This window comes from Sus scrofa, chromosome 1 (genome assembly GCF_054392235.1).
Source record: "Sus scrofa isolate SSC_HxYL_T2T_F1_AM1 chromosome 1, Sscrofa_HxYL_maternal_Yorkshire_Landrace_v2.0, whole genome shotgun sequence".
NCBI classification, from domain to species: Eukaryota; Metazoa; Chordata; class Mammalia; order Artiodactyla; family Suidae; genus Sus; species Sus scrofa.
The window spans coordinates 282,393,110-282,411,092 of record NC_139383.1 but is presented as its reverse complement, the minus strand read 5'-3'; the positions used below and the strand labels follow the sequence as shown (position 1 = coordinate 282,411,092).

Here is a 17,983-nt window from a genome sequence, read left to right as displayed (position 1 = left end):
GTGATTTTCACTGTGGTAACCTGCAGTCACAAATCAAGAGACCCGAGTCTGTGAGCAGTTTTCAGCCGAGCGCCAGGCCCCGTACCTTCTGGAAGTCGTCGAACTTCTTCTGCAGCACCTCCACCTGCTCCAGGTCGGCGCCGACCTCCTCACTCGTCAGGGCCGCCTCCTTCTCGTTGATCCACTGCTGCAGCTCGTTGGCTTCACGGAACAACATGAACTTCTTACAGCTCTTCTCCAACATGCCCTTGCGCTTCTCGCCCAGTTCCAGCAGCGAGTGGTACCTGGCGGAATTCAGAGGGTGACAAGGGGGGGCGGGGCGGCAGTTAGCTTCCCACAGAGGCGGCCCGAAGGCCAGCGGCCAGCGGCCTCCCGGATGTGGGTCGGGGCCAGGAGTCTGCGATGCGGGCGCCCTGGTGACGCGTGTCAGAAGGCAGATGAAGACCGAGACCCTGAGGACCCAGGGGCACGCGCGCACAGTGCACGGGTCACGAGCAGGCGGCTGGGGGGGCCCGGCACACTCAACCCCCGGCCAAGTGTGCACGTACAACGTCACAACCACAAATGACCGAAACCAAGCGTTCAGCACCACACAGGCGTCATGCGACAACAGCGGAGAGATGAGATGAGTCTGCTGAGCACCATGGACGCGGAGGGCGCGTCCTCCTGTCGCACGACGGAGTCTGCCAGCAGCGCCGGGCGGCAGGGGAAGGAACGCTCGGCTTTGAAACAGCCTCACGTAGGATCTAAGCATCTCCGGAACAGTAGGAAATTCCTACTGTTTCCGAAAGAACATGTTTCTCAGAGAGCAGGGACCACTTTAGAAGGGAAAAAAACCCCCAGGTAAATCCCGTTTCATCAGTTCAAGATTTCTCATGAAGAGCCAAAGAATACTCTAACCCTTGGGAACAAAAATACAAAAGGCCGAACTCTACTGTTTTTGGAGACCTTGATGTAAAAATGACACACTTGATACAACTGAGCTATAAGTCAAAAAAGAAAAAGAAAAAAAAAAAATCGAAGCTTCCGAAGGTGAGATAACAAAGCAGCCAATCACCAAAGTCTGAGAGCGAGGCCCTGTTTCCTGCCCCCAGTCCAGCCTCGGCGCCAGGCCTGCTGCCCAGAGGCTGGTCCAGCTCGCGAGCCGACAGGAGGGGAACCGACAACACGGGAGGCACAGCTGCGCGGAAGCAACCAACCAGACGCGCCGCGGCTTCGCCCCACGCCCTTCCCTCGGGAGCGGGGCAGCTGCGGGGGCGCAGCCGCCCCGCGGAGGGAGGGGGACAGGGAGCCCGGGCGGGCAGGCGGGCGGCGCGGCGCTGGGCCGGGCGGGCGGCCTACTCACAGTTCTTCCACCTGTTTCATACGCAGGGACACGCTGCCGGCCTCCTTAGTTACGCGCGTCCTGCACAGAGGGGCACAGCAAAGGCAGGCACAGGTTAGTGGATTAATCCACGAGGAGGGACGGCGGCAGCTCCGACTGGTGCCACGACGGCTGCTTCGAGTGGGGAAAATCAAGGAGCCACTCAAGAGCTCTTGGGAGCAGGCCAGGGCGGGAACGAAAGAGCAGGAAAACGAAACGATACGACAGGGTTCGTTCACCTTCACTTTCCTGGCGCCTGCCATGCTCACGAAGGCAGTTCACTGTCCTGTGCTAGAAACACTGGTCACTGCAGAGCAAGGCCAGGGAGGACGATGGCCACCCGAGGAAGAGACCCTACGGAGGCTGATGTGCACCTTTATCACCTATCTGGTCTACCTCTTTGCCCTCCTACTTATGACCCAGGACAAAACCTCTCACTCATGTGCTAAAAGTAACAGAAAGCAGCTGTGAGGGCACGAGTAACTGACCTTTGCAGGGATGGTCAAGGTCAGACGAGTTCTATTATTTTAAACTCTAGCAAGAACGTATTTTCCAGGCACTGCCCTTGTTTAAAGCTTCGGATTTCATTAGTGAAGTAAGACAGGCCCTGAAGGAGGAACCCCGGTCTCTAGGGGGCCGAGCTGCAGGAAAGAGACAGAGCCTTTCCATAAAAATACCCCCAGTCTCAGAGCACAAAGCCATGGGAGGGAGGGGCACTCGCCCCGCAGCCTTTCACAAAGGGCAGAGCTTAGGTGTGTGGAACAGCTTGGAAGCCCAGTTTCAAAAGCACCTCCTTGGCTGGAGGAGATTGAGAGATGGTGATGATTAGAAAATGCTGTTTAGGAAAAGAAACTCGCAAATTCAGGGGAAAACACAAACAGAGGAAAACAGAGGTACGGGGCAGGGAGTTTAGGCTCCCACACAGGTGTGGGCTGGAAGCGACGGGGGAGGCAGGGGGAACATGTCCTCCCGCAGGGCAGGGAAGGGGCACCAGCAGAACACTTGCTCTGGAGCCTCAGGACCCCGTGGCCACGTGTGACTGAGTGGCACCAGGACCTTCACGACCGACCGCGTGGCCCTTACTGGCTGTCAATCTGCTCCTGCCGCAGCGCGATGCTGCCCTGCTCCTCCAGCAGGTTCTCCCGGGAGGCTGACTGGGCGGGGTCCAGCTTCTTCACGTACGCAGCCGGCACGAAGCCCTGCCGATCGTTCACTTCCACTTTCCACCAGTCCTGAGGGGCACAGAGAGACTCGAAAGCAAATTCCTTCCCGAAAATCCAAGGAGGCCTGCTCGCACGTATACACCAAAGACAGCTCTAGTCACGTCAGAGGATCCTGTGACAGCACCAAAGTCCCTCGCACGAGACCTGCCATTTCCGTCAAGTACAGAGAAGTGAAGCAGCCCTGACGCCGAGCAGCAAGGCCGGCCTCTCTGGGCTCAGACGACCTAGCACCACGCTGACGCTGCAGCCACGAGCCACGCTGAAGTGAGTGAACTCGGATAAACACTCCGCTGCACTCAGCACATCTGAAGTGGTTCGTAATCAGCCAGGCCTAGTAGCTACTGCAGGCCCAACACAGATCCTAAAACCCCGCCACCTCGGAACATTGCCCTGGATGACGCTGCTCTCGAGTAAACCAGGGCCAGGCCAGAAGGTTAGTTCAGGCTGAGAGGCAACAGAAAGACCCCGATCAGACTTCCTCGGACGCTCCTGACTGGCTCAAACTGAGGTGGGGGCCAGGAGGTTCTCAACACTGGCCAAAGACACTTCTCCAGCCTCAACCGAGCCGGGAGGCAGCATCTCTCAGGATCCATCAAGTGACACCTGGCACATCTTGGCCTCACTCCAGGACCAGGGAAGCGAGGCCGATGAACCAGGCAGCGTTTGACTTTGAGAAGATGGAGGCTGGGGGGACGGCAGAGCTGTCTTCAGTCGCCTGCCATGGCCGTGAAGGCCAGCCAGAGACCCAACAGGTGCAGGCTAGGGAGAGGAGGGCTTTGGCTCAGGAGAAGACATTCCACCAGGAGGTGGTCAACGGTGACAAGAGCCACCCTTGAGAGTGAGTCCCCGAGCCACCACACTAGCTGTCAGGCGTTTAAACACGCACAAGTGAAAGAGGATAAACCCACAGGAAGTGGGAAGTTGACTAAGAGCTGTAGTAACTTCTGACTCTCAGCCGGCCTCCTCCCGGACACTGCCGCCAGCGGAGCCGCCGGACAGCCCCCGGCGGCCGCCTCTCCGCTTGCCTTGTTGGTGCTGTTGAGCAGGGTGAGGATGTCCCCCTTCTTCATGGTGACCTCCCGAGGACTCTTCTCCTGATAGTCGTAGAGCGCCAGCACCAGCTCCTTCCCGGTCTCGTCATCCATGGGGGCCACTTGTTGCTAAAAACCCAAAGGAAGGGCAGACACGGTTCACGGATGTCCCCACTGGTCATCTGTGCCCGGGACGGGCTCCCGTTCCAGCGGTTGTCCCAAGTTTACCAAACATGCGGTGAGAGTTCTCTGAAGCTACCGCTAAAATCCAATTCTGGAAGTTCAGCTGTCTGGCATCTTTAAGGTGACAAGAACAGCGCTTACGACTGCGACACTTGCTGCCAGCTACTGGGTCCTTTAGCTTCCTCGGACTCCAGCCCCCTCCCTGGGATTCGCAGCTGCTGAACCTAAGGGCACACTCACCCGGCAAGACTGAGCCTGCTCTCGCAGGGCCTGGATGCTGCTGCCATAGGCGCTGAGATCCGACATGAGAGCCTCGTGCTTCTTCAGCAGAGCCTGAGACGGAAACCCCACGGAGACCCTGAGCAGCGAGCCCAGCCCCCGCCACCCCCAACGCCTTCTGCCTCTGAAATCTATTCAGTTACCCGGTGATTTGTTCACTTCCCTCTCTCCCTCTTTTTCTTTTTGCTTTTTAGGGCTGCAGGTGTGGCATGTGACGTTCCCAGGCTAGGGGTCGAATTGGAGCTACAGCTGCCAGCCTACACCACAGCCACAGCTAGAAGGGATTCAAGCCGTGTCTTTGATCTACACCACAGCTCACGGCAACACCGATCCTTAACCCACTGAGCGGGGCCAGGGGTGTAACCTGCATCCTCATAGGTACTATTCGGGCTTGTTAGCCCTGAGCCACGATGGGAACTCGCCCCTCTCTTTTGGATAAACACTTAATTCAGAGGAAATGATTTCTATCGTTATCTTTCTTTTGGCCACGCCTGAGACACGTGAAAGTTCCAGGGCCAAAGACTGAACCTGCACCATAGCAGTGACAATGCCAGGTCTTTTAATCACTAGACCACCAGGGAACTCCTCTGTCATCTTTTTTTTACCCGGCCCTTACCTAACTATGCAACCCTTGAAACACAAACCGGGACACAGAGACACATCGCGCTCATCAGTGGAGCCACCACCATCTCAAGAACTAAGCAGTCCCGACAGGCGGGAGCTGGCCAAATGCACTGCCCTCCACCAGGGAACGCCCTTCCGCCAGTGTGGCTGGCGCCTTTCTATTTTCCGCTACCCCCTCTTAGGTCATATACAGGTCAACATCCAGCTCATTCTGGTTTCTGTGCAGACTGTCAAGGAAGAGGGGCACAGGGCTACACCTGGACCTTCGTTCCACTCAAAAAAGACGACTGACAAACCCTGTGTCTGTGCGCACGGGTGTGCGGGTGGCACCAGAAAGACGAAGCCAGAGGGAGAAACGGGGACAGGCCGTCTTCTCTCTCCTTAGATGTGACTGAATTTTCACAGTGGAAAGTGAAAAGAGATTCCGAAACAGCTCAAAAGGCAAGAGCCACGAGGCTGCGCCTTCCACCGGGGTCATCTTCCTAACTGGCGCCAGCCAGAGCCCAGCAGGCCCCCCCGGCCCGGGTACCTCAGCGGAGTCCTCGTCCTTCCCATAGTCGGTGCTGCCCACGATGGGCTCCTTCTCCCGCATCCAGGACTCGGCCTCGTTGGCGTCCGCAAAATACTGCTGGGCCTGCAGCGAGTCCTCCAGGTCCTGCCGCCGCTGGGAGGCCTTGGACTTCAGCGACTCCCACTTCTGGTTCAGTTCGCTGAGCTTGGCCTTCACGTCCTCTGCAGCAAAGTGGCCTGGGAAGTGGGTGGGCAGGAGGGACAAGGGGAAGATGCTGACGCATTCAGCAGGACAATAAGGCCCTTTGCGAGCGCATGGCGTTTTTGATGCTACATCTTGGTGAGCTGGCCCCTTCGTACTTCCCAGTTTTATGAGAGGCTCAGGTTCCAACCCTTTAACAGATTTGCTCGTCTTTGGCCTCCTTGAGCCAAGCTGTCAATCTAGACCCTAGGAAGCAGGTATCTCCAGCTGGCATCAGTGATGCTATCGCTAAGAAACAACAGCCCGCCCAGTTCCCAGCCCTGGAGACGCACAAGGCCCGGGCACTGGATCAGGCTCCTCAGCATGTGACCTCTTTAACCCTCACAACCGTGGGAGCAGTGGTGTTATCCCCGCACCACAGGGACGTTCAGGCTCAGAGAGGTTACAGGCTAGCCAAGGTCAGAGTCAGGACAGAGCGGGATCTCTTTTACCCCACAGCCCAGCCTGACTCAGGTCCACACCCTCAACCTTCCATGAAGGGAGCCGTGAGGAATGAAAGTGAAGCCACTGGCCTGACGCGACTCACCTTCCTCCACCATGGCGTTCCCCTTCTGGGTGACTGCTTTGATGCGGGGTTCGTGTCCAGCAATTTCTGCCTGGAGGGCCTGGTGTTTCTTGAGCAGATTCTGGACTCCAATCAAATCTTTGCCTGCAAGAAAAACACTCCCACGTCACTCAAGCTTTCAAAAGAAAAACTGGCTTAACCGTCACGCTCAGTTTCCCCCACGAACTAACGTAAACTTCCAGTTCAACTTAACCTTGGCCTTGCTCCTCCTGACGCTGGTCCCCTTCCTGCCCCCAGGGCAGAGTCCTTTCCCAACTTGATTCCCCTTTGATGGGGGCAGACTGACCTCTGTTGGTGGACGCAGCAATGGGCTCTTTCTCTCGAATCCACGTCTCCTCATCCTCGACATCACGGAAGAGCTGCTGTAGGCGCAGAGAGTCGGCCAGCTTCTGCTTCCGGGCAATCATGGGCTCCTTGAGAGCCTCATAGCGAGCCACAAGGGCTTCCTGCTTCTTCTTGATGTTGTCAGCATCAAAATGGCCAGCATCCTGGAACTGGCGAGCCTGAATGGTGATGCCGTCGATTCGATCCTGGGAACAGGAAAGGACAGTCTTGAAAGCCTGAACCAGTGTCTGGCAACTCTGTTCTGGACACTTCTAGGCTGACTTGATTACTTTAGCTGTGGTCTGATTATACACCAAGAAAATACAACACAGCTCTCCTTCTGCACCCAAGTATTTTTTTTGGGTGGTGGGGGGGAGTGCACGCACGGCAGGAGGAAGTTCCCAGGCTGGGGACTGAACCCGAACCACTGCAGTGACAGTGCTGGATCCTTAACCCGCTGTGCCGCAAGACACCTCCCCGAGTGTTCTTCCTGCCACAGCTTCCCCTTGCTGGGGCTCCCAGGAGCCGAGGGAGGCAGATTAACTTGAGCAAAGGCGTATGGGGCCCACAGGCTCTCTGTGAAAATCAGCACACTCCATCCTCAAACCCGCGTGGGCTGCACCTGCCAGGCTTGCTCCTACTGCTTCTGCAGCCACCCGCCCAACAACAGCGCCCAGGTCACCGCACCTGGTGCGCGGCCACATCGGCCTCCAGCAGGGCGTGCTTCTTCTGCAGGTTCTGGACGTTGGTGAGGTCTTTGCCGTAATCGTCCGAGGCCAGGTGACCCTCCACTTCATACAGCCACAGTTCAATGTCCTCAACGTTGCGGTTAAACTGCTGCTGCTGGTTGGCTTCACGAAGCTTTATTCCTAGGCAAGGAGGCAGTTTGACTGTTAGTAAGCGTTATCTTTCTGCCAATACCATGCTAACCATGATAACTCGGAGTTCCCTGGTGGCTCAGTCGGTTAAGGATCTGGCATTGCCACTGCTGTGGTGCAAATTCAATCACTGGCCTGGGAACTTCCACAGGTCACAGGCATAGCCCCAAAACACAAAAAGACCAAAAACACCCATGATGATAACTTGCTGAAGAACCACAGGTCGAGACTGACTTTAGCTATGACTTCACTTCTATCACAAAGGCAAAGATAAACGGCAACTTCTGCTCTGCCTTCTAGATACCGAATTAGCAGTCGTTTAAAAAGCACGCTCCCCCCGCAGGAGAGGAGGGCGCCTGAGATGGACAGAGGCCCTCAGTTCGAAGCCCAGCTCGGTCAGGGCCAGGTGACCAGATCATTCCCTTCTCACTCAGGCTCCCCCACCGACCAGCTCCGTCACATTCACCAAAAGAGCAGAGCATCGAGGACCCAGGAAGGCGATTCCTACTCAGGAAGTGAGCCGAATTCCCGGGGCGTCCAGCTCGCCTCACCTGAGTGGTGGGTGTCCCTCAACACTTGACCGGGGAGGACCAGCTAACCCCCCAGACCCCGGCCCCCGCCCCAGGCACGGCTCCTCCCACCTTTCAGCTCCGTGGCCTCCAGCAGCTTCTTCCACAAACTGATGACCTCGTTCATCCGCGCTGCCACTTCGTCCTTGGCGTAGTGGTTGACGTCAATCAGCTTCTGCCCGGCTTTCTCCAGGGCGTCGATGCGGCTCTGGTTCGCGGAGAGCTCAGCCTCAAAAGCCTGATGCTTCTGTACTTTTCCTTGTAGGTTGGATGGGTCCTGCCGATGAAAAAGAAGGGAGCTCCACCTTGAACCTGACGACATCAAGTCACGCCGTGACATTACCTGATGTAACATGACCTTATGATGTTACCTCCACTCTTACCTTTTTTTTTTTTTGTTTTTTTGCCTTTTCTAGGGCCACTTCCTGTGGCACATAGAGGTTCCCAGGCTAGGGGTCCATTCATAGCTGTAGCTGCCGGCCTACACCAGAGCCACAGCAACACGGGATCCGAGCCGCGTCTGCAACCTACACCACAGCTCATGGCAACGCCAGATCCTTAACCCACTGAGCAAGGCCAAGAATCGAACCCACAACCCCATGGTTCCTAGTCGGATTCGTTAACCACTGAGCCATGATGGGAACTCCCCTCCCCTCTTATATTTATAGAAGCACGTGTGCATGGTCAGCTTACATTAAATGGTGTGTTTTTTGAAATTTCTAGTTTTTTCTTTAGCTATGATGTATTTGGGAGAGCTGTGTTTAGCTCACCACCCTGTGTTCAGCTTACAAGTGCTACATGGCAGAGCCAACAGGACATTACTTTATAAGCTTCGTCGGTGGCGGTTTTCATCTTCTCGTTGACCCAGCTCTTGAGCTCATCAGAATCACGGAAAAACTGCTGCAGATGGAAGGAATCGGCCAGCTGGGCGCGGCGGTACATGGCTCTCTCGTGAAGGGCGTTGCGGCGGCTCAGCAGCTGCAAGACAAGGCTCCCTGTGAACCCTGGTTCCTGCTCCCTGCAGACCCATCTCGGGAGGGGCGGCCGTGGACAAAAGGGAGGTGCTTAGGGCAGCCGCACACTTACCGCATCCCGGCGAGTAGCCACGTCTTCCATGGCGTAGTGGTTGTTCTGAATTAGCTTGGTTGCAAATTCGTCTAAGGCCTAGAAGAAGAGCAAGGTTCTTCAGTGGTGAGCGACCCTTGCACATCTGGCCCCCAGAGGAGCCAGGACACGAAACGCTCTAGACTGAACACGGGTTGAGGTTATCCCTGTCAGGTTTGCTATGACAACCCTCATCGCTTAGCTCCTGAGCTTCTGCTCCATGTTCTTGGGGGGCACAACGCCCCGCTCCCCCGACTCAAGACTAGAGATGCTGACTGCGGTTAATGTCCGGACTGGATCGGACGGGGGTCAGATAACAGGTCAACAGCCTCTCAATTCCCACTTCTAAGACTGGTGTCCGGTGGGGAAAATACCCCTTAGGTTAATTCCTAACTCCTCTTAGGGGAAGGGAAACTCGATTTGGAGATTTACACTGAGAAAAATGATTTCACTCTAGAAGGTGTGTTATGTCTCCAGCAAGGAGCTTATCATCGCGAGATTTTAAACACCCAGAGTGCCTCTCACATGGAGCCTTCACCAAATCTGCTCAGAAGCCTTTTGGAACAAGAAGAGGGTCTGTTTACTCTAAGGAGCATCTGGGGCACAGACAGCAGGAAGGGATCTTGGGGGCTCCCATTGTGGCAAGACGGGATCCATGGTATCTCTGGAGCACTGGGATGCAGGTTCAATCCCCGGCCTGGCCCAGAGGGTTAGGATCTGGTGCGGCTCGGTTCGGATGCCCTGGCCCGGGAACTCCAGGTGCTGTGGGGCGGCAAGGGGGAAAAAAAGAAAAGGCGCTCTCACTGTGATCTTCTCCTCCTGGGCGCTGAGGGATTTCTCAAAGTCCTCGTGCTTCTTGAGAAGCGCTTCCACACTATCCAAGGAATCCCCCAAGTCCTCGTTCAACAAGAAAGCCTTGCAGGAGGAAACAGAGTGTTGAGACAATGTCCCATTCCTTTAACCCCTTAAGGCTGCAAAGCAAAGGCTATTTTGGTCAAAATACAAAAAGGAGGAAAGAGATCTTATAGCTGTTGAACTTTCAGATCTCTTTTACAAAGCCTAAAATCTGTTCAGTTTCACTTAAAACTAATCCAGCAATGCAGTATGACCCTGTTCTATAGTCTACTGAAACTTTTATTTCCAGTAGTGTCCACTGCTTCTATTAGATTTCAATTATGCATAATGCTAATTGCCGGGGGGGGGTGATCTCCACTTTAACAAAATTCTATAAAAAAGAAAGAAAAAAGAAAAAAGGAAAAAAAAATTAATCTGGCATCGGAATCAGAAAAAAACAAAACAAAATTCTACTTTATGCCATCACACTCGTCTAAAAAACTGGGACCTTTCAATCTCTGCAGCAGGGGAAGTGCTGGCAGAGCCCACAGAAGCCGGCAACCCCCCAGCTCAACGAGAAACTGAACTAGTCCTGATTCCCGGGCAGAACAAGCTAAGCGAGCAGCAGACGTGGCAGGCAGTCGGGTCCCGTCCCCAATCACCTCTTGCTTGCTCATCCAGTTGTCCACCTGCTCGGTGTCACGGTAGAAGAGCTGCAGGTCCATGCACTGCTCGTACTGCTGGCGGCGCAGCTCCCACAGCTCCAGCAGCGCAGCGCTCTCCTCAGACAGGACGGCCAGCTGCGAAGGAGGGGGGACAGGCAAGGAGACACCGGTCAGACACAGAGGCCGCTTCGGAATTTCTAAGCCTCACGCTTTGTTCTGATTCGCAAAAGGGGACGGATGACATTTACGTGTACATGTCAACTACGTCACAAGACATCACAAACGCTGAGCGGCTTACGAGGTTACGGCTTGGGAGGTTACACTAAGCCTAAGTGGGCGGTCCCCTTCGGATGGGTCTAGAATTAACTTCCTGCCACGTCATCACAAATGATGGTGGTACAAACAGGAAGAAAAAGGGCGTCTAGGGAAAAGCGTGGCAGCGCACATGGAGACGGGGCTTTAGTCGAGAGACGCCAATGCAGTGGGTACCCGCGGAATGCGCTGCCCAGACCCAGGAACACCCAGATGTGATTCTTAGGCTCCAAAGCTAATGAATAAAGTGCGCCTCTGATGGGTCTCTTCTTGGTCTATGCAATACTATAAATATCTATCACAATGTAATGTTCCTCAGGCATCTTCCTAAAGGTCCTTGGGAACTTTGGAATTATCTACACACCTACCCATAAACCCAGGAAAAATCTGTTTCCTCTTGGCTCCAACTACTGATGCAGAACTCAACTCACTGCCCAGTCCCCTTTCAATAGGAAATGTGTCACATGTGTCCCCAACAAATGGAAGGTTCTCTCTCTGATCAATGAGTGCAGGTTCTGTTTAAAATCTCTTGAGCTGCTGCTCCTTCATTTCCAGGAGGAACCTCTCGTGTAGGTTTTCTCACACACCATGGTGACTCCACGTCGGGACAATTAAGGATGGATAAGGCTCTCAGGGACGTTTAATAAAAGAATCTTTTCTTCTCTCTTACCTTCTCCCTCACTTCATCTGAGGCATAATGACCAGCAGCAAGCAGGGCCTGTCCAGACTCGTCTGCAGATTTAAAGCTATCCTCATGAGCATCAATTTCACCCTACAGAGGAAAAAAGGACAACTTAGGCCCAGCATCTCATACAGGAAGGGTTAGCTGTAGAATTTCAAACAATCACCAAAAGTCAGAATATCACATCCAGAATGAGGAACAAATCAAAGATAAAGCCGGGTTTCCTAATATATGCCTAGTATGTCAAACACGAGAGCAGCACTTATGTAGAAGTCTTTTTCCTACTGGCTTTTCAGGCCACCTGTCTGTTCTATCGGTCTGCCCTGTGCCAGAGGGATTTGTTTGATTTTATAAAACCTGGCAGGGTGAGTCCTGCCCAGAATGCCATGGGTCTTCCTGTCTCAGCTGTATTTTTTTTTTGGTGGTTTTTTTTTTTGTGTGTGTGTGTGTTTTTTTTTAGGGCTGTATCCACGGCATATGGAAGTTCCCAGGATAGGGGTTGAAGCAAAGCTGTAGCTGCCAGCCTACACCACAGCCACAGCAATGCAGGATCTGAGCCATATCTGTAGCCTACACCACAGCTCACAGCAACACCAGATCCTCTACCCACTGAGCAAGGCCAGGGATCCAACCTGCATCCTTACGGATACTAGTCAGGTTCCTTGTATTTGTTAATGTGATTATAGGTAGCCACCTCATGGTTCCTAGTCGGATTCGTTAACCACTGCGCCACGAGGGGAACTCCCTAAACAAAGACACCTCTTAACATGGCACAGAACAGGTGAGAAAACGGCAGCCAGAGCGTGGCCCTTCGCTGCTATGCACCACAGTTCCTCCCCCGACTCCACCCGGCTTCACCGTCTGTTAGAAGCAGGTGAAGTAAGTCTCCAGAGGCAAAGCCAGCATCCATCCTTGTGGTGATGACCAAGCACGTGTCAACAAGGTTTCAGCCACTCCTGACCGCAAGTGACGGTGCCACAGCGAAGCATTGTAAGCTCACGGCTTTACTTCTGGGAGGTCCCGGAGGCCTTACCTTGTGCTCCTGATGTCTATCCAGCAGGGCTTCGGCACCAGCCACGTCGTTGGCCAGCTCATCTGCGTTGATGAGGGCTTTCATCTCGGTGACCCAGCTGGTGAGGTCCCGGAAGTCAGCGAGGAAGCGCTGAAGCCTACGGAAACCAGAGGACAGTCGGCAGAGGCCTCCAGGGTGGAAAATGCCACCCTAAAGCTCCCAATTCTGTGTTCTCAAAAGTCTGACCATACAAACTGTAGCCCTGGGAAATATGGGTCTCGTTCAACCTAGACTAGAAAGGAAAGCAGAAGGCTGAAGTCAATCCCTTTTTTTATTTGACTTTTAGGGCTCCACCCATGGCACATGTGGAGGTTCCCAGGCTAGGGGTCCAATCGGAGCTGTAGTCATTGGCCTACACCACAGCCACAGCAACGCCGGATCCGAGCCACACCTGCGACCTACACCGCAGCTCACGGCAATGCTGGATCCTTAACCCGCTGAGCAAGGCCAGGGATTGAACCCACAACCTCACAGTTCCTAGTCGGATTTGTTTCTGCTGCACCACGACAGGAACTCCAAAATCAAGCCTTTAAAACTTAGGTTCTGGAGTTCCCGTCGTGGCGCAGTGGTTAACAAATCCAACTAGGAACCATGAGGTTGCGGGTTCAGTCCCTGCCCTTGCTCAGTGGGTTAAGGATCTGGCGTTGCTGTGGCTCTGGTGTAGGCCGGTGGCTACAGCTCCGATTCAACCTCTAGCCTGGGAACCTCCATATGCCGAGAGAGCGGCCCAAGAAATGGCAAAAAGACAAAAAAAAAAAAAAAACCAACTTAGGTTCTATGCACCACGATAATTCCCTGGGCTTGTCTCTTATTTTCAATTCCCTTGTCAACCCCTTACTTATTAGTAAGAAGCATTCTTTTTCAATCCTTGATTTACTCAATTTTAACAGGATGTTTCACATGATGCATAGATTGCTAAAGAAATATTTTCAGGAGTTCCTGTCGTGGTGCAGTGGTTAACAAACCCAACTAGGAACCATGAGGTTGTAGGTTCGATCCCTGGCCTCGCTCAGTGGGTTAAGGATCCGGCATTGCCAGGAGCTGCGGTATAAGTCGCAGATGTGGTTTGGATCTGTGTTGCTGTGGCTGGCAGCTGTAGCTCCAATTCGACCACTAGCCTGGGAACCTACATGTGCCACAGGTGTGGCCCTAAAACAACAAAACAAAACACCCACAGAAGCTCGTGGAACAGGCTGTGGAGCCCCAGGCTGTTTCTACCTGTATGAATCATTGAGACGCGCGTGTCTCTCGGCAGCCAGGGTGCGGATCTGCTCCCAGTTGGCAATCAGCTCCTCTCGCTTCACTTGGATCTGGGTGGCGCTCAGAGGGTGGCACTGCTGCAGGCGGTCGGCCTCTGCGCACAGGGCTTTGACCTGGAGATACACCTTTTCAGTGCTGCCCTCTTGACCCCTGCAGACTCATTCAGAGAGTCAGCTTCAAAACCCACCTTGTCCTCTAAAGCAGCAAGATCTCTCTCCAAACCCTCGTGTTTCCGAAGCAGAGCCTGAACGCTGGCCAGGTCGCGGCCAAAATCGTCAGAGGCCATTAACTGCTCCTTCTCCTTAATCCAGCTGATGGTCTCATCCACGTCCCTACAGAAGGGGGCACCAGTATATCCACAGTTACGACGACGGTCCAGGGCTGGCAACCAGACCCAGGCAGCCCCGCCACTTCTTGGCCTCGCCAGGCGCCTCCCAGGAGGCCCCATCCCAGAAGCCTGCTTGGCTCGGTACCTGTTGAAGCGCTGGACCTCGGCTGCACCAAAGAGCTTGCCCTGCCGCTGAAGCGCCAGTCCCTTCAGGCGCTGCCAGGCTGCGTTCACCTCGTCCTGCTTCGTCTTGATCAGCTCCTCCTCGGGGTGCTGCTCCTGAACAAGGGAGAACAGAGACTGCAGCCGGCCCATCACCCGGCCATGGGTATCGGCTCCCTGATGAGCCTGCTTCAGTAAACCCTGTCGTCCTGAAGAAATACTGGCTTTTGTGTGGACTGAGGGAAGCTTTAGCTTCTATTTCCAGTTATGTTAAGAGGAGGAGCCATTACAGCCCGGAGCCATGCAGCGAGTCTCTAGAGGGGTTTTGTGCAGCAGCCCCAAACCTCTGTGTAAGGGGCTTCGCCTGCACCTTTGTGGGAGCTTCGTCCATACACCATGCTGCCCCAGCTGCTCTAAAGTTTGATATTTCTTCACCCCCCCCCTTTTTTTTGGCCACACTTGCAGCATGTGGAAGTTCCTGGGCCAGGGATCAAATCCGAGCCCCTGCAGTGACAACACTGGATCCTTAACTGCCAGGCTACCGAGAAACTCTCAAAATTTGGTATTTCAAATGTCATGAGGCTATTAACAAGCATTCCTGTCTATGCACATGGTTTTCAGGATTTGTGCCTGACTCCACACTAGAGATAACCTTCCCTACTAAGCACATTTGGTTTTGCTTAAATAAAAATCACAGGGAGTTCCATTGTGACTCAGTGGTAACGAACCCAACTAGTATCCATGAGGATACAGGTTTAATCCCTGGCCTCGCTCAGTGGGTTAAGGATCTGGCATTGCCATGAGCTGTGGTGTAGGTCACAGATGCAGCTCCAATCATACATTGCTGTGGCTGTACTGTAGACTGGCAGCTCCAGCTCCAATGTTGACCCCTAGCCTGGGAACTTCCATACACCACAGGTGTGGCCCTAAAAAGCAAAAAATAAATTAAAAAATAAAAGTAATGTGTTAAAAAAAGATAACTGAATCACTTTGTTGCATAGTAGAAGCTAACACAACATTATAAACCAACTATACTTCAATAAAACAAAACAAAAACAACAACAAAATAGGAAAATAGAATGAGATCCCTGCTGGCCCAGTGGTGAAAGATCCAGCACTGTCACTGCAGTGGTGCAGGGTTGATCCCTGCCCAGGAACTTCCACATGCCATGAATGCAGGAAAAACAAACAAACAAACAAAAAAAACCACGTGAAGCAAGAAAGTGAGGCACTTCGGGGCTGAGGGAGCCCCCTGGGAGATTGAGTGGCCTGCCTGTTCTCCTCGGATCAACCCTGTGACGGCCCAGGATTCTGGGACAGCTCATCTGTCGCTCAGAAGGGTGAGGTTACATCTGAGGAAACGCTGGCTCTTCTTTCCCTTCATCACTGATCCAAAGGGCACAAGCACCAGCCCCGAGAGGTCTGCATATTGAAAATTTGTACCCTCCAAACCAAGTTTCCCTAAAGCAAGGCCCCTAGTTTCTCTTCCTTGTTGTCCTGCAGGCCTGCCCTCAGAGACCACGGGGAGGGGCTGCGCCAGCCCCTCTGATGCCCCAGAACGACCGGAGGGCCATCCACCACTGGGCTCCCAGGCCCCCGAGGTCAGGGGAGCTTTGGCTCTGAAAGGGAAGAGCAATCAGGCATCGCTGGACATCTGCCAACGCGGAGCAGCGCTCCCCGCCACACCCTGGTCTGAGGAACCCTGACAACCAGCTTCAGCCGCCCAATAAAAGCTTCCGCAGCCCGACCTGAAAGTGGGTGGAGGGAAGAGATCAAACGAGCCCCGCCCTTCCTGCCGCGGCCCAAGTGAGAAAGCGGGGCTCAGCATCACCGCCTCCCTGCTCAAGAGAGAGCCCTCCGACGTGCGCTCCAGAGCTCCGCAGTGTCGCCACAGCTTTGCTCCTGAAAGCACCAGGACGTGAAGACACCGGTGCTCGGAGAAGACATGGCGCGTCCCCACTTACCTGGACGAGCTTGGCGGCAAACTGGTTCACTTCGTTGACTCTTTCTTCGTGGGCGGCCATATCTGTTTGAAACTCTTCGAATTTCTTCTGTAAAACCTCCACGTGCTCCAGGTCCTGGCCCAGCTCCTCGGAAGTCACGATTGCTTCCTACTCGGGGACCACAGGAGAGCCAGTCACCGAGGAACACTTGGGGACAACGGCTCCCAGAACGTCACCCCGGGGTGGGCCGCGGCAGCACTGGGGGGGGGGAGCTGTCTGAGGGTCCCTCTCCTAGTGAACAGGCGGGGCCCGTGGCCCTTCCGGCTCGCAGGCTCCAGGTGTCAGAAGACGCCCCCCCACCGCTCCTGCTTACACCGCTGCACCCCCGCCCCCTGCCCAGGCCCGCGCGCCTCCTGCCCCACCGCACCTTGTCATTGATCCAGTCCATCACGTCCTCACACTCGCGCAGGAACTGCACCAGCTTCTGGGCCTGCAGCAGCTTGACGCCCTTCTCCCGCATCTTCTCCAGAAGCAGCTCCCACTGGCGGTGCAGCTCCGTCAAGCGAGTCTGGAGGTTGAGAGCCCCACCCCACAGGTTACAACCGTCTGTGCGGGACCCGGCTCCCCCTCCAGAGCCCCAGCAAGTCAGACTCTCCGGGCGCTCTGAACGAGTCTTTTCAAAAGATAATCCAATCCCCACATCGAGGGGATTCAACTGTGGAGAGGAAAACGCATACACCTCACAGTGGTTTGGTGGGTCTTAAAACATAAAAGCAACTGACCTTTCGCAGGCAGCGGAACTCTGGTTTACTCCGAGGGAATTTATTATGTTATAATCATCAGTGATTACCGATGTCATGTTATTTGTAAATATTTAGGTAATGTTTTACTTATTATTACTTATTGAATTACGGAAGTGGGATTCCCAGGTCAGACGACTGCTGGGGAAGGAAAGACGGAGAATTAACTTGGAACCGCAGCGGGAATCACTGAAGGATGTGTTCTGAAGTCATGGAGATAAAAGGTAAAAAAACGAAACGAGGTCCTGTAGGTGCCATAAATGTAAAGAAATAATTATGAGGCACAGGTAAAGAAGAAAACCTTTAGAGACAAAGAGTGTATATGTGTATGTGAGTGGGTCACCTTGCTGTACAGAAGAAAACTGACAGACACTGTAAACCAGCTACAATGGAAAAAATAAAAATCATTAAAAAAAAAAAGGAGTTCCCGTCGTGGCTCAGTGGTTAACGAATCCGACTAGGAACCATGAGGTTCGATCCCTGGCCTCGCTCAGTGGGTTAAGGATCTGGCACTGCTGTGAGCTGTGGTGTAGGTCACAGACACGGCTCGGATCTGGTGTTGCTGTGGCTGTGGTGTAGGCCGGCGGCAACAGTTCCAGTTAGACCCCTAGCCTGGGAACCTCCATATGCCGTGGGTGCAGCCTTAAAAAGACAAAAGACAAAAAAAAAAAAAAAACAAGAAGGAAACTTTAGTATAAGAGTAGAAAGATGGGGTCCTGAAATCAGCCGTCAAAGAGGACTGATTCTGGGCGGAAGATGCGGTGCCTCTGTGAAAAGCCAGCATTTGTGGCACATCGCAAGTGAATTTTACATCAAGCCACACCCAGGTGGCAGCCACAGGCCCAGACACAGTCACCTCCCAGCATTCTGGGTTCTCACACCACAGTCCCAGTAAGGACTCAGGAACCGGGGGTGTCATCAATTCAAGTTGGAGCGGGGCACTCTGGCGACCCAGCCCAATCTCAACGTGCGGGTGATGCCCACCCAAGATCCTGGGAGTGTCTGTGTGA

The 17,983-nt window shown here is 54.0% G+C and overlaps 1 protein-coding gene across 50 annotated transcripts in view; it reads right to left on the bottom strand.

Moving 5' to 3' along the window:
- SPTAN1 (spectrin alpha, non-erythrocytic 1) overlaps positions 1 to 17,983 on the bottom strand; it is a 65,742-nt gene that overhangs the window by 30,880 nt on the left and 16,879 nt on the right. For 25 of the 50 annotated variants that reach the window (XM_084997019.1, XM_084997063.1, XM_084997004.1 and 22 more), the window contains 21 exons: positions 16,601 to 16,741; positions 16,195 to 16,341; positions 14,214 to 14,347; positions 13,928 to 14,072; positions 13,699 to 13,853; positions 12,442 to 12,577; positions 11,397 to 11,498; positions 10,412 to 10,549; positions 9,720 to 9,830; positions 8,898 to 8,975; positions 8,634 to 8,789; positions 7,884 to 8,088; positions 7,052 to 7,233; positions 6,327 to 6,570; positions 6,002 to 6,124; positions 5,233 to 5,450; positions 4,041 to 4,133; positions 3,612 to 3,746; positions 2,447 to 2,595; positions 1,346 to 1,405; positions 86 to 284 (listed from right to left, as the gene is read on the bottom strand). In XM_084997019.1, the coding sequence (XP_084853145.1) occupies positions 86 to 284; positions 1,346 to 1,405; positions 2,447 to 2,595; positions 3,612 to 3,746; positions 4,041 to 4,133; positions 5,233 to 5,450; positions 6,002 to 6,124; positions 6,327 to 6,570; positions 7,052 to 7,233; positions 7,884 to 8,088; positions 8,634 to 8,789; positions 8,898 to 8,975; positions 9,720 to 9,830; positions 10,412 to 10,549; positions 11,397 to 11,498; positions 12,442 to 12,577; positions 13,699 to 13,853; positions 13,928 to 14,072; positions 14,214 to 14,347; positions 16,195 to 16,341; positions 16,601 to 16,741 (3,051 nt within the window). The remainder of the gene's footprint in view (positions 1 to 85; positions 285 to 1,345; positions 1,406 to 2,446; positions 2,596 to 3,611; positions 3,747 to 4,040; positions 4,134 to 5,232; positions 5,451 to 6,001; positions 6,125 to 6,326; positions 6,571 to 7,051; positions 7,234 to 7,883; positions 8,089 to 8,633; positions 8,790 to 8,897; positions 8,976 to 9,719; positions 9,831 to 10,411; positions 10,550 to 11,396; positions 11,499 to 12,441; positions 12,578 to 13,698; positions 13,854 to 13,927; positions 14,073 to 14,213; positions 14,348 to 16,194; positions 16,342 to 16,600; positions 16,742 to 17,983) is intronic. The other 25 variants (XM_084997182.1, XM_084997026.1, XM_084997096.1 and 22 more) reach the window with 1 other exon arrangement.